Source organism: Typha latifolia, chromosome 1 (genome assembly GCF_019914945.1).
Source record: "Typha latifolia isolate L0001 chromosome 1, TyphaL0001v2, whole genome shotgun sequence".
In the NCBI taxonomy this organism is placed as follows: Eukaryota; Viridiplantae; Streptophyta; class Magnoliopsida; order Poales; family Typhaceae; genus Typha; species Typha latifolia.
Window position 1 is genome coordinate 658,453 of NC_133086.1, and position 15,153 is coordinate 673,605.

General features: G+C 39.1%; 2 protein-coding genes across 6 annotated transcripts; both read right to left on the reverse strand.

The window, feature by feature from the left end:
• Positions 1 to 1,198: 1,198 nt before the first annotated feature.
• LOC140786982 (uncharacterized) lies at positions 1,199 to 4,317 on the reverse strand. Its single transcript, XM_073135747.1, has one exon. The coding sequence runs from the start codon at positions 4,292 to 4,294 to the stop codon at positions 2,174 to 2,176; it is 2,121 nt and encodes a 706-aa protein (XP_072991848.1). The 5' UTR covers positions 4,295 to 4,317; the 3' UTR covers positions 1,199 to 2,173.
• A 2,935-nt stretch (positions 4,318 to 7,252) lies between these two features.
• Positions 7,253 to 13,088, reverse strand: LOC140791967 (BEL1-like homeodomain protein 6). Of its 5 annotated transcripts, none has more exons than XM_073142739.1 (6): positions 12,903 to 13,088; positions 10,369 to 11,455; positions 8,798 to 9,174; positions 8,639 to 8,699; positions 7,634 to 8,229; positions 7,253 to 7,553 (listed from the first exon to the last, which is right to left on the reverse strand). In XM_073142739.1, the coding sequence occupies exons 2-6, from the start codon at positions 11,272 to 11,274 to the stop codon at positions 7,457 to 7,459; spliced, it is 2,037 nt and encodes a 678-aa protein (XP_072998840.1). In that variant the 5' UTR covers positions 11,275 to 11,455; positions 12,903 to 13,088; the 3' UTR covers positions 7,253 to 7,456. The 5 variants fall into 5 exon arrangements, with proteins under 5 accessions (XP_072998840.1, XP_072998816.1, XP_072998808.1 ...); XM_073142715.1 differs by having other exon boundaries at positions 12,874 to 13,088; XM_073142707.1 differs by lacking the exon at positions 12,903 to 13,088 and adding an exon at positions 12,365 to 12,679.
• Positions 13,089 to 15,153: the final 2,065 nt, after the last annotated feature.

Consider the following 15,153-nt stretch of genomic DNA (forward strand, 5'->3'; position numbering starts at 1 on the left):
ACCAGGTCTTGTATTCAAACCTTTAGACCAAACCATGCAACCTTAAAAGTGAGACTCTTCCTACGTACTTGTATTTATATTTCCCCCCTTCTTTCGTCTTGTTTCTTATCACATCTACCTGCTACTAGTATTACAATTTACAATCGAGAGAGAGAGAGAGAGGACTAGTATGGGTTTCGTTGGTGTTAGAAGAGATTGGTGTATGCCATTGTTGCTTGTTATCTTGCTCGTTTCGCACTCGCAGCCACTAGTAGAGGCGAGGCCTCTTGAAGAGAGCTGGTGGTGGCCGGCGGAGTTTAGCGATAGCCTCCTGAGTTCTCTGCCGAAAAATACTCCGGTGCCGTCGTCCCAAGTTTCGCCGGGGACGCATAGCCCCGGTGGGTCGAGATAGCTGGCTTACTTGATCGGATATATATATACAAAATAATTGCTCAGTAATATCGGCGATACAATTATGTAAAGTTAATGTAATCTCTAACGATTGTATGATTATAGAATAGATGAGAATAAATGAGATGTGTTCTCTTACGTCTTATTTCATCCTTATTTCATCATAGAATGTGAAACAAAGAGGAAAAAGTTTTACGTGTGTGATGCATTACATCTGTTTGCTGTGTATATATATATATATACTCTCTCTCTCTCTCTCTCTCTGTAGAAACTAGAAAGCGATCAAAGGAAAAGATAAGATCTTTTAACTCTTGTAAAGTTACTTATTACTGTAAAATATTAAGTTTTTAGAAAAAAGTTATTTTCATATTTTATATTTTTTAGAACTTGTACTCACTTCTGGGCTCATGTTATTTTGAAAGATCTTAAAAAATAGATTTGATTTAAATGAACGAAAGTTTTATATTTTAAACAAAAATTGCGCTAGTATTTGATCTTAAAATCACTTTCAAAATTTAAGTTGTTCTATTTTATATTCTAACCGGCCTTACCTTTCTTTTATTTATTTTTCTTTTCCTTAAAGAAAGAATTACATATTGTCAAGAAAAGAAATAGAACTATGGTGAAGCCATTTATGCACTGACTAAGATATAGCAAGTAGCGAGCATACACAAATTCATGTGCTGCTATTTAATGCGTACTATTGACAAATTGATAAACTAAGCTAGGAAATAAACCCATTCGCAAGTAAATCATAAAAATTTTTGGGAGTATAACAGTAAAACACCCATAGTATGGAAAGAACAAGTTAAACCAACAAGCTCTCAGTCTAGCAGAGGATCAAAATTACAGAATTCTAGGCTGATAAAGATTTGTACAAGTGCGCATAACAAGAAGAAAGATGGGCAATTGTATGATACATTCAGGATTACATATAGGTATTTTTAACTCCAAAGTTCAAACAACCAATAAAACTTTCTTCTTCCTCTTGTACTTCAGAAGAATTCTCCACTGCTACATTGTGCTCCTCCTTTTCTGAATGAGGTACTAGGTTATCTCCTTTACACAGCTCCTTCTTGCCATGCTTGGTATGGCCACAAGACTTGGATTGGTTGGTGAAGGAAATCTGGTTAAGAAGTCTTCAATTGGTACTGTGACATTTGTATTCATCGAGAGGGGATAAAACAATCCTGCCGATCGTACTGCAAGAGAGGCATGGCATATGTTTTGCGTAGGAGTGGTAGCTGATTTGCGATCTAATTTTTTGTTTCAGTTCTCACTGTACTCCTAGCCTTTTTTTGGCCTAACTTCTCCGAAAAAGAATTATAGTTTCACTCCTTTATCCTTGGTCCTTCCTTTTGATCACTCCTAATTGTCAGGAAATTAAGCAGATTGCTTAGTTCCATGATGAAGATTTCCCGCTAAAAAGAGCATGATAAAGCAAGCCCCAAAATTATAGCATCCAGCAGAAACTGTTGAACATAAAGATTGTACACTAATCTATCATGCTGAATTTTCTTCCATCCTATTAGAATCTGACATGCTCTTGTAATTTTTATTTATTTGGAGATTACTTTGACATCATCCGGCAGCCATTCATTGTCAACTCTGTCAAAAGCAAGAACCAGATATTTCTCTGAGAAATTCTTTCACTTTGCAAGACATTCCTAGTACAATTTTCCATTGTATCCAACTTTCACCTGTGCTGGCAAAATTATATGGATAGAATAAAACCCAGAAGTCCTATCTGACTATATACCATCCAACTATCTGAATCAAGAAATCAGAACTTATCATCAGGTACAAAACCTCTTTGAAGCATTTCATCATGAAGCCGTAATGCCTCTTTCAAGTTGTCAGCAGCAATGTGACCATTTATCAAGGTTGTATATGTACATCTATCAGGCTGAGTCCCTCTCATGATCATTTTCTTGAAGATCCAACCAGCTTCTTGCATCTTCCCTTGTTCACAAGATCCACTTATGAGCAAATTATATGTAATAACATCAGGAAGCACCCCTCCATTTTCCATTTTATTGAGCAAAGAAAAAGCTTCCTGCACCTTCTCTTCTTTTACATAACCATGTATGAGAGTATTGTATGTAATTGTATCAGGAAATATCTTATCTTTGCCCATCCTTTGCAAGAATTTTTCAGCCTTTGATGTGTCGCCAGAACAACAATAACCTTTAACTACGGAATTATACGTCACAATATTAGGCAAAATACCTTTGTCTACCATTTCATCCCAGAACCGAAATGCTTCGGCCATTTCTCCCTTCTCACAGTAATTGTCAATCAGAATGCTGTAAGTGATGTGATTGGGGAAGATTCCTCGAGCATGCATATCATCCCACAACTCGTTAGCTTTCTCCATGTCACCTTCTCTGCACATACCATCTATCAATGTATTGTAAGTAACAATATCTGGCTTCAAACTTTGGTGCAACATCATTTCAAACAACCCCAAAGCTTTCTCTGCACAGCCATCTTTACAGCACCCATTAATGAGAGTTGTAAAGGTGCAAAAATCAGGGGCAACCCCTCTTTCCATCATCTCCTGGAAAAGCCTATCAGCATCCGCTAGCCTCTTTTCCTTACACATTCCATTCATAATCGTGTTATAAGTGACCACATCAGGCATGCAACCACGATCCACCATCTCATCACGCATCTTAAGAGCTTCAGAGATCAAACCGATTCTACAAAACCCACCAATAAGCATAGTATAGATTACACTATCAGGAACCAGTCTAACACTGTTCATCTCTCTAAGATACTCTAGTGCTTGATGCATATCGCATTTCTTTGCAAACAAACCAATCATAGAGCTAAAGCTAACCATATCAGGAACAAGTTCTTGCTGCAGCATTTCATTATAGATCTTCGTCGCTTCCTTTACATCACCCTTCTTACAGAGTGCGCCGAGCAAAATATTAAACGTAGAAGTATTTGGCACCAAGCCGTTGTTCAACATTTCACATAACAATTCCTTTGTTCTCTCATACTTCCCAATCTTACACAACCCATTAAGAACAGAATTATAGGTCACCACACCAGGCTTCAATCCCTTCCCAACCATGGAATTCAGCAAATCCAACGCCTTATCCAATCCACCAGCACGACAATGTGCATCAATCAGAGTATTATTTGTCACGATATCCGCAGAAATTCCCCTTTTCTCCATTTCCAGCAAAAAGGAATCAACTTCCTCGATTCTCCCATCCTTGCACAAGGCATTGACCATAATATTCAAAGTATAGACATTCAAACTTACCCCCATCTCCAGAACCTCCTTATAAATCTCCCGAGCCATGTCGATCCAATTGATCCGAACCAATCCAGCGAGAAGACTATTGCAAGCATTCACCGACACGAACACTCCCTTATTCTTCAACAATCGAAAAGCCTCCGCCGCCTCTCTTACCTTCCTCGCCTGCACGTAGGTGCGAATCAGGAGATCGAACACGGAGGAATTGGAACCCAAACGACTGTAAGTAGAAATCAGCGAATCAACGATCTCAGACCTGGAAGCGCCTCTACGGCGGACCATACGAAGGATCAAGGACTGGGCTTGGGAGGTCTGGTAGTTTCGGACCGAGGTGTGGATCATGGCAGCGAGGATTTCTGAGGAGAGCTTGGGATTGGGTCTTTGGAGGAGGAAATCGACGACCCTGTGAGACAACTTGGGTGCTCTTTGGTTGCATTCGGAGAGGACGGAGACGACGGCGGCGGAGGACAGGGCGTCGAGGAGGGGAACGGCGGCGCCGGGGCCCCGATCGAGAGCGGAGAGGATCTCTTCGAGGTTAGAGTTAGGGTTTTGGTGCACGTTTAGGGTTTTGAGAGGGTTTGAGTTTAAGCGGGAAGGAGAGAGTCGGGTGGCGATTCTGAGAGGCGACGCCATTCTTTTCTCTGGGGAGTGAGTCGGAGATGGGGGGGGGGGGGGGTGGAGGTGCCTGCTAATAGCGCCGTTTGTATGAACTTGGCAAGAGGCCTTTTAGCGCCGTTTGTATGGCTTTTGCCTGCTAATAGCAACGAGAATTATATAACCATGAACAGTACCTAATACAAATCCTACCTTTCTTATATAATAATAAAATATAAATAATAGACAGGGGAATGATATTACTGTTTGAAAATCAAACTTTAATGCTAAAGATAGTTTAGTGGCTTCTTATGTGTTCATACTGAGCTAATAGGATCATCTTGAACCATGCATCCCTGTGCATGTGAGTTAAATCATACTTAGACAGAACATTACCTTCATTACAACTGAAATGTTATGAAGAACAGCACTGAATCCTAGTGCTCAAGACGAGTTCTTTGACATGATCTTATGCTGTCAAACAGATCTTTGGTTAAAAATACTTGAGTAGTATCTTATCTTGCTAGCTACATATACCACCATCTATAAAAAGCTTTTGGCTAGGATAATTAAAATGGCCTCAAAGAAGCTTTCTCTGCCTATTCTTCTCCTGCTCTCTGGTATAAATTACTCTTATCCTACCTTTACTTCAGTCTAAATTTAGAATCGACATCTTTCTATACTATCTTCCCTTGTTCTTGAATCTTGGGTCTGATGATTTTTGAGCTGATGCAAAGCAGTGAAGCAGTTTGAAGCCCTGCTTGTGTTAAAGGAGCTTATATCTAGTGGTTACAAGGAGAGAGTGCTCGAATGCAGTTGCTGCAGTGCTACTCCAGGGGATGGCTATGTGATCCACTTGCCTACAAATTACTATGTCCTTTCAAGCTTTTGTTCTTCCCTATTTTTCGCGTAAATTTCATCAGTTTGGTGGATGATGGTTGCTATGATTTTAAAGCCAAAAAAAAAAATCCAATTGTTTTGATCTAATCTACGCTTCGTACCGGACTTACATCGAAAAGTTTGTATGCACAATATAAACATATTATAGTTACAAATTTTGAAGAAAAACAAAAGAAGAATTGTATTTTGCATCTTGTAGTTGAACTCCCCACAAATGGCAGCATGTGACTTTGTTTTCTTCTTTGGAAGTGAAAAAAAGATAAGAACTCAGTCACAGAAGCAGCAAGCATGACAACCAATCCGTTTGCTTTGACTAGTAGTGATGCTTAAGAAGCACTTCAAGTTCTCTCTTTTAGATCATCAAACAAATAATGAATGGATAATTTCTTAGATTTTGTGCTCACTAAGTCACTATGACTATCCTTCGCAACAATAGGCTCAATTACACAGTAAAATTCCTAACACATGAAAGTCGGCATAAAATCAATTACGTTGCAGAATCACTGCAAAAAGGAAGTCGGCGTCGGGAGCATTAAGTTGCCGTTTCCTTCCTTTCTTGCAGCAAATTCTCTCTATTTAAGCGCCGTTCCATTGTATCGTCGAGTAGACAACATAAAGCCATTCCATTTCGCGGGAAATTTTTAACAAGATTCGGAGTTGGAGACGTGAGAGAGGAAGTAAGTAAACATGGTTACATCTCTGCTTTCTTCTTCTATAGTTCTATAGGTCTCGTGTTGTTCCTTCTCTTTCTTCTCTTACTTTTTCAATTCTTCTCTCCATCTGCTGGTATTGGACGGTTTTGCTTCATGGTGGCTGGTTGTTTTGTTCCTACCTATGAACATGAGAATGTGTCTTGAATAGAATGATTGTTTTCTTACTGTGATGCATTGACCAAAAGAATCATGATCTCTTGGCTTCTTGATGATATTCTTGTGAGGGAGATGTTTCTTTATGTATCTTCTATCCCAATTCTTTTTGTTACACCATGCCATGCTTGCGGTTAATTCTTCTCCTAGCTGCTTCTTTTTGGGTGATGAACTCATGAATGTTCCTTCTTGGTATGTCTTCCAACATCATCATCAAGTAGCGACGAGAGGTTCTTGGCGAGGATCTTCTAGCTCAGAAGAAGACTAAAAAGAATTTGCAAGCTCCAACCATGGTTCCCAGGGACACACATCCCTCGAAGCCATTCATAGGAGTAAAGAAAGTGAAGAATGGATGGAGGGTCCAAATATGGTGTAATGCAGGTGAGAGACAAATAAACCTCGGCTTCTATGAGACGGCAAAAGAAGCAGCATTCTTCCGCGACAGATTAGTCATAAACTTCGGTATGCAGTCGCGCCTCAACTTTCCGATAGAAGAGATGAGAGATGGTGAATTTGAGTTCTTGCGAAGTCAACATCCAGAGATCTTCAAGGATATAATCAATAAAGGATTGTACGAGACCAAGTTTCAGGAGTTCTTGATGAATGCGAAGAAGGGTCAGAGCAGCAGGCAGGAAGAGGGAGAGGAAGTTAGTTTATCTGAGAAGACTCAGGCAAAGGAGGAAGATAGCTTATCTGAGGAGTTAATCCGTAAGCAGGGAGAAGAGAAAGTGGGAGAGAAGGAAAAATTGCCTGAAGAGGTGACAGAGGGGGGGACGACACTCAGGTTGTTTGGGGAGAATATTTGCTTGTGATAGATTCCTTTTGGAAGATCCATCAAACAATTCCAAAGTCTAGTTCAGTGTGCTGCTTGAATCTGTTTCTCAGAAGCAATTCTCATTCTTTTCTGCAAGCCTCTAATCTCTCACTAATTGGCTCTGCGATATCTACTTCAGATTGTCCAGTACTCCCCTTCAGATATTTCAACCTCTGAGGCAGAGCTCCTAAATCTAGTGAGCTCAATCACAGATCAAAAAGAGCTTTGAATTAGTAGGCAGGATGTATTCTGAAGATTATATGTTAGAATGTGTATAATCTCAAGAAATTCAGTAGTCAGACCTATATGCAAGGAAACAAATTTTCACCCAAAAAGCTTGGATACCAGTGATCATTATTAGTCGAATCTCTTTCTTAAGTTTGCGACATAGAGGTTAAACATACTTAGATACAGAACTTTAACTCACAGAAGAAATCATGCTTTGTTTCACGATAGACCTTAGTCTTACAATCTAATAAAATTATCCTCATCCTGTTTTGTATAAAAGGATGATATTACAATGATGGTATAATTTTCCATGTTCTCTTCTTTGAAGTTTACACAAAAATAATAATCTATCTTTACAACATGCTAAATTATATATATACCCCCTCAACCATCTTATCTCACTCGTATAGTACATCTATATCGTGCTAACATTCTTTTTTGTGTAACAAATGCGAGCATTGTCCTAAAGCCAGATCCACCCGCAATGTTTCTGCAATCACAGAATAGCAACGTAGAGATAATAGGCAATTTTATGCCACAAAATCATGCAGCAGATGCGTTGAGCCAAACCTTTGTCTATCCTCTGCACTCAGATAATCAAATTCTGCTGCATTTGTCCCTATAGGAGTAACACTGCTGTAAACGTCTTCCCCTTGCATTGCGAGAAAGTTCTGTTGAACGTTGGACATGGAAAGGCCGCCGTTGCAGTGCTGTAAACCCAACGTGAGAGACACCCCGCTGTTCTCATAGCTACCCAACTCGGACATCTGATAAGACATAAACCTTGCATTCCCATCTGTGTTGGTGATAGCATCTTGTAGAAGCCTACAATCATCACCATTAACTCTTTCGTCATTCAGCTTACGATTCACATAACCATCTACAGCGCTAGCACTATTCTGCAAGTCAGAAGATCCGCACAGAACCATGGTGGGCATGACAGCCGACTTCGAGGAGGAACTGAATTGGCTCGCCTGGTGTCTTTCATCTGAAGGGCTATGTAGGTCTTCACAATCCTCAGAGGATCTGATCTCACCCTTATCTTTGGGTGGATTCACCGAGGAAGAATTTGAGTCAATCTCGTTGTCGCCAAGTTCTTCTTTGTACATGTCCTCAATCATAGGCTTCCAAAGACGAACACGAGCATTGATGAACCAGTTCGAAACCTGGACCAAGGACAAGTAAATTTGATCAGCCTACATAATGAAAATGGCAACTTTTTGAAACGCTAGTATGAAATATTGAAAAATTATTGCAACCAGAACAAAGAGTACTGCAATCTAGAACAAGATAAGCCTTGTGTATAGGAAGCAATGCAGCTAAATCACATTGCTAGACAGAGGTGCTGAAAAACCAGTAAAAGAAGTGCTGTGCATGCAGGCATAAGGTAAAAAGATAGGTCCAGAATGCGATAAAAGTAGCAAGCTTCATTAATCTCATTTACTCCTTCAGCAATCAATCCTACACCCGGGCATCATAAAATATAAAAATATTCCCAATAATTCCCTAGTTATAAAAGGGAACATAAAATCCTATACACATGCATCTTTCAAGTTTCATAAAAAAGGAACACACCTGACTCCTTGTCAGACCTGTTTGTCTTGCGAGCATGAGCTTCTCAGAATCCTTGGGATAACTAGAAAAGAGATACCACAATCACATTATTAGTTAGTTTGAAGAAACATAATATAGAAGTTGCTCGTAAAAATGGAAAAGGTAGTTTTAGTAACTTACGGATGGAGAAAATGCTCAAACAGCCAAGCGCGGAGTATTGACACAGACGACTCAGGTAACCCCCTTTGTGGCCTCCAAGCATGTTGTTGCATCATACCAAATTGCTGCATCGCCCTCTGTTGCCGTAGCTGCTGATCTATGTAGCGGAGGCGAGATATTCCACTACCCTTGCTGGTTGAAGTATCTTGCTCTCCAAGAATTTTACGGGTAGCCCGAATCTGGCCACTGATGGCATCCCTTAAGCATCGGAAATGCCGAGAGATTGTTTGAAGAGCGAGTGCAGTGTAAGGTTTAGCAGCCCCAGAACCTGCTATTACATCAAAAGACGACACCACAATCTGCATTTGATGGTAGTATTGCTTGTATCTTCGATCAACCTATGGTAGAAGGAGAAAACTACAATTTAATCAGAAAAGATAGCAATAAGTCCTACTTGCAAATAACATTACAATCTCATTGATGTAATGGATGTCAAACAATACAAAGTAACAAACAGTTATTCAGAAGGACTAAGAATGTTGTGGGCCTTATTCAAAAATCCTTAACAGCATGAACTTATAGATGTGAAATGAACTGAATATTTGATCACAACTTTCTTTCCTTAATCCAAAATAACTGTTCTTAAGACAGCTTCATCACGGTACAATATTTCAAGAACTACTTCATGTTATATGTTGCTGTTTGAACCAACATAACTGGTCAGAATAATAATTAAGAGTTATCTTGCGTAAATACATATTATACCAAAACATAACAAAATCAGTTACAAAGTATTTAAGAATAAGATGCCCCAATACAAGTCAAGTGCTTCCCTACCTGCTAGAGGCATCATATGTTCAGAATGATTTCACATCTAAGAAAATAAGATTACACCAAAGATGATATGATGGTGCAGTCTGATTCTCTTAGATATGCAAATGATAATAAACCATGCAAATTTATCAGCATTAGATAAAGGACAAGTTTTAAGGAAAAAATTATTAAGGAAAAATTACTACTATCTAACGCCTACTGAAACATGGAATTAGGCATTTGACACCGCTTGGGAAAAGAGCTAGCAAGGAACAAAAATATGAAGTATAAAACTGAGGAGATGAAAAAAAAATTCAACAGAATGAGATGAAGATACCAATTTACAATCACAATTTGTTTTAATCAGAGTTTACTTCTTTAAACATTTGAAAGGGAACAAAACTGTAGCCTCCTGATGGTCCATTAATGTAGTAAACAACAGAAAGGAGAAGGATGTTTGTTATATACAATAAAAGCAAGCACTGGTATTCCAAGAAATCATAACTAGTTAACCAGTATATAATCCAGAAATTAGCAACAGATATAATAGCACAGCTTAGAAAGATGACATGTTTGGTGGTTGGTACAATTGATGAAAGAAAATGATCTAGCGAATACATAAAAATTGTTTCACCGAAAACAATGCTAATCCAAATTACTATGTTTTTAATAAATTGAATTATAACCATAACAGAACTTTTACATGAATCTTACCAATAAAACTAAATTAATATAGTACTAAACAAATAGCATGCAGAAGGGAAGGTACAGTTGCAGACCTCATCCAACATAGCCAATAGCTTTGTTACTTTGTTCTGAAGGTCTTGCCTTTCAGAGGGTGAGATCTCAGTTGAAGAATTGGCAGTGGACTCTTGGTGGTTTAAAGGCTTATCCTCACTCTTTGACTTGTCAGTATCATTGCAACCCGCAGTACCAGCAGAGGCAAGACTCTGACTTTTATCTGCTCTGTGTCTCAAAGCCTCCTTGACATTAACAACATCATCAAGTAATTCTTGTGCTGCCTTGAGATACTTTGACTTTGGAATGGAGTTTGTGAGATCTGGCTGTCCATGAGGAGAGAGATAAGAATGCATTTGTTTATTTATGTTATTTCCATCTCTGAATGATCCACTATTCCCAGGAATTGACCGATTTGGACCAAGAAAAGAAATGTCTGCACCTGAGGGCCGATACTGGTAAGGCGGCATTGGAACCTGCGTGCTCAGGCTAAGTGACAATCCTTGGTTTTGCATGGTTGAGATACTTGACTGCTGCAAAGACAAGTTCTGCCCATTTAAGATGACTGATTGCGCCCTCAAGCCCATCTGGGGATCATCAGTAATAGAGTCACGAACAAGATCGTCTGTACCATTCATAGACCCACCAATTGTTTGCATGAACAACATCTCGTTTCTCCTATCTCCTTGGCCTGTATAAGTGTGGTCACCAAGATGGGAAGCTACCATGTTAGGGACCCCGGCAAATAAGCCTTGTGAAACCATGGTGGATGGAAGAGGAAGAAGGACACAGTTTTGCTGGGCTTGAACATTGCCTGAGAACGCATCTGAATATGAACAAGAAGAAGAATAATTAAGGTGCAGCATGTTGCCTGCAATTGATGACTCCGGATACGGAGGATGTCCGGGATCCCTTTGGTTGGCAGAGCTGGAATTGTAGGTAGCCATTTTTCTCTCCGCCAACAATTAGCAGCAGGCCAGGTTCTTTAGCAATAGAAATAACTGAATGATGGATCATCACATCAGTAAGATAAAAGTCGTAGCTTTTACTGTCCTAAGGATTAAGGGAGGCTTTTGAGACTGCGTCTTATTGAAAGATGAGGTCTTCACTCTTTGCGAGATCAGTTAACTGCAAAAAGTTGAGCATGATGAGAAATGATTACACAAGCAGACAAAACGCAAACATAGCCGCGATCATGAAAAAAAAGCTCAATATAGAAGTCAATAATATGCCCACAAACATACTTCCAAATTATCTCTGAGTAAAATTTTATTCTGTTGATCAGCAGCATTCTTGACCAGAAAATTACGATCAACAGTCGAGAAAGAAAAATATCTCCATTTTATCTAAGGATTGACACAAAGTTAAACAAAGAAATTGTGAATTCATGAAGAAACGATGATGAAAGAAATAATATAACTGAACGGAGTGATCAAAAGGGGCAATTAATGATGCCCCACTCTGAGTTGTTCCGTGTCATCAAACAGAAATAAGGAGCTGATGACCAATCATCCACAATTCCAAAAGCACAGCAATGAGTTAGATTTTACTCTCTTTTTTAGAATCTAAATTCCAAATAGTTCAGGAAAGAAGCAATCAAAAGTAGACCACCACCACCACCACCACCACCACCAAGATCCTAAAAATAACATCTTTCATTTCCTCCTGCTATCTTTGAGCAAAAGGGCTTTGCTTCAACAATCATGTAAAAAAAGAGAAACCCCTTCACCAATAAAACTTTGCAGACCACTCAGAAACTCCACTAACCCCAACTAAATAAATACCCAAAATTGTAAACAAAAAAAGGAACAGAGAAAATAAAACCCAACTTCCCGAAAAATCGTGATCAGAGCAGCTAAAAAAAAACCAAATTTTGACAAAGGAGGGAAGCGAAATTTCATCAAGATGACAGCTTTTACCAAAAAGAAAGCAAGAATTTTTGGTGCACTCCGCAGCCACAAGAGAAAGAATAACCTTATCTACAAACCCATACGGAAATAGAAATAAACAAATGGGTGGAAACATAAAATTAAGTACCTTGAGACGAAAAGGAGAGAGAGAGAGAGAGAGAGAGCCTGAGGACTCTAGAGAGAAGGGTTCGCTGTGCGGTTTATGGGGAGCAAGAAAGCAAGAATTCGCAGCCGATCTTGCTGTGGGAGATCCTCCCAGTACGGGGACAAAACCCGATCCCAAGGATTCAAAAGGAGGGAAAAAAAACGAAAAAAAAAATCTCACCTTTCTTCCCTGCTACCTAATAAAATACTCTCACTACCCCAATAACAACAGCAGTCTACTTATCTTAATCGATTTCTCTCTCTCTCTCTCTCTCTCTCTCTCCTCTCTCTCTCTCTCTCTCTCTCTCTCTCTCTCTCTCTCTCTCTCTCTCTCCTCATCACATTATCATCATCACCACCAAGTTGAGAACCCAAACATTCTATCTTGCACGTGAGAGAACAATACACCCCCCTCTAAAAGGGCATGCAAAGGTCCCTTTTTTTTTCCTCTCTCTTTTTCTCTCTCTTCTGTATTCTTTTACAAGTTTTTACCTCACTTTTTGGCCAAGTTTGTAACATACCAAGTTCCTTCAAATCTCCTTCACTCCTTTGAGAGTTGGTGTTGGTATAGTTAAGGTGTTCAATCTCCTAACTACCAGTTGGTAGACCTAAAACCTGCTCTTAAACCCCATTTGTGTCCAACCTTTGTTCCATGCTCCCACTTCTTCCTTTTCTCTTCTCTCATCTCCCTCTCTCTCTCTCTCTCTCTCTCTCTCTCTCTCTCTCTCTCTCTCTCTCTCTCTCTCTACCTGCCTTTATCAATCCTGGATTCCTAAGCATGGGGAAGGATGCTGACATCTCACAATCCAAACCACATCTTAATAAATGGCTCCTTGCTCTAAATCATCCCTTATTAAAAGACCTATTCCACTAACCACCTTTTATTAAATTTGGTGGAGGATTGCTTTAGAATAGGAGCATTATTATTTGGGTGATAGATAGGTGTTGTTTTGCCCTCGCCTTTCACGAGTTTATTGAGTATACCTTTTTTTTTACTTTATTGATGCACTAAAATCTTTTTACGACAGAAAAAAAGTTAATAAAATATGAAACTTAACTTTGAGGTTGCAGCCTAATACTGGATGAGAATGATAAGAAAAAAAAAAGTTCCAGTGCTATGGATAAAATAATTTAATAGCACTATTACCGGTCAAGCAAGAAATGCATCAAGATTATTCCATGGAATAACGATAATTAAGGTGGAATACCATTGAATGAGACAAAGTTTGTCAGCAACCTGGTTAGGGGTGGGTACTTCCTCATTCATATTATAATCTGCTATAGAAGAAAAGAACTGGTAGTAGAGTAATCTAATCAAGATATCTACTTCTTTTAATGTCAATTTGCCAAAACAAAATTAGAAAACTGTGGCATTCTTTACACTAACAAAAAAAAAAACTTACACTTACATAGAGTTGTTGCTCCTATGAGTAGAAGTGGCTGTTCTGTTATTAATAGTAGCTCCAATAATTTGCACTGAAGGGCTCCTCTGCTTGGCATATGCAGTTAGTCTTTATTTAGCATCCAACTTTCATATTCCTAGTAACTATCAATTTTCCAATCAAATGGCTTTTTTTGCAAGTTTAAAGATTTTAAGAATTTTCAGCTGTTACACTATCTGTTTATGGAATTGTTACTTCATAAGCATAAAAAAAAAATAACATTTACATTGGAAATGTGAAAAATTATGCAATCCTATATTTAGCCCCGGATCTAATTCTCCAAAAAATAATTGAGTTTGATACCCAGATTTTCCACAGGGAATTGGAGCCAAGCAAATTAAAACATATTCCCCATTGCTGACACAATATGGTCCCAGAAATTGGTCATTGTGGTGGGGGTCCATCTATTCCACTAATGAGGTCCAATAAAGGAATTTGTCCATTTCCATTTGCTCCTTATCTCCCTTTTTGAAATGCTCATATTAGTGGTGGAAAAATGGAGAGAGAGAGAGAGAGAGAGAGAGAGAGAGAGAGAGAGAGAGAGAGAGAGAGAGAGAGAGAGAGAGAGAGAGAGAGAGAGAGAGAGAGAGAGAGATGAAAGGGGAAATTTCTTTTTTCTTTTTCTCTCTATCTTTATTTAATGCTTTGGCCCCATTTTGATGATAACTCAATGGTCCCTCCTTTGTGGAAAGTGTTCTCCTCTGGATTCTTTAGAAACCATCTTGCACTAGCTTTTCTTACAAGTTGAGCATATCACACTTATCATAAAGAAGAATGAAATCCAGAACAGAACCAAACATTATTTTTATTTTGCTATTGAATCCAAATGCATGCCAACATAATGCACCTAGAACACCCCCCAAGTACCTAAGCTGGGTTACAGGAAATTCCTACAGTAGAGGCACGGAGATGATCCGAGCTGCTGCCATCAATCAATGTAGGGTGGGGAGTCAAAAGCTGGCCCTTGGACTAGCAGCAGTGACAATGGGAGCTTAAGATTGTGTGCTAAGGTACGGCTGTTCGAATTGAATTGATTTCCATTGGGATGTGCTTCCTTTGCTTTGAACTCAAACGTATCTATGTTATGTTAGTATGCTAACATAGTTTGGAGTACTTATTCTCCTCCTCGCACCCCTCAAGATAAAAAGAGGTTGTCCTCTTGCAAGATTTTTTATTTGTTGTCTTGTCTTTTTTAACTCATGAGTAATGGACCAGGGAGAGAGGGAGAGAGACAAGAGGTTGGTGAGCCCAAGAAAGATGTTAGTAAAACAGTTCCGTGGAATCGCTCTTATTAATTTCTTTTGTCTCTTCGGTAGTTGTTGGCATCCCC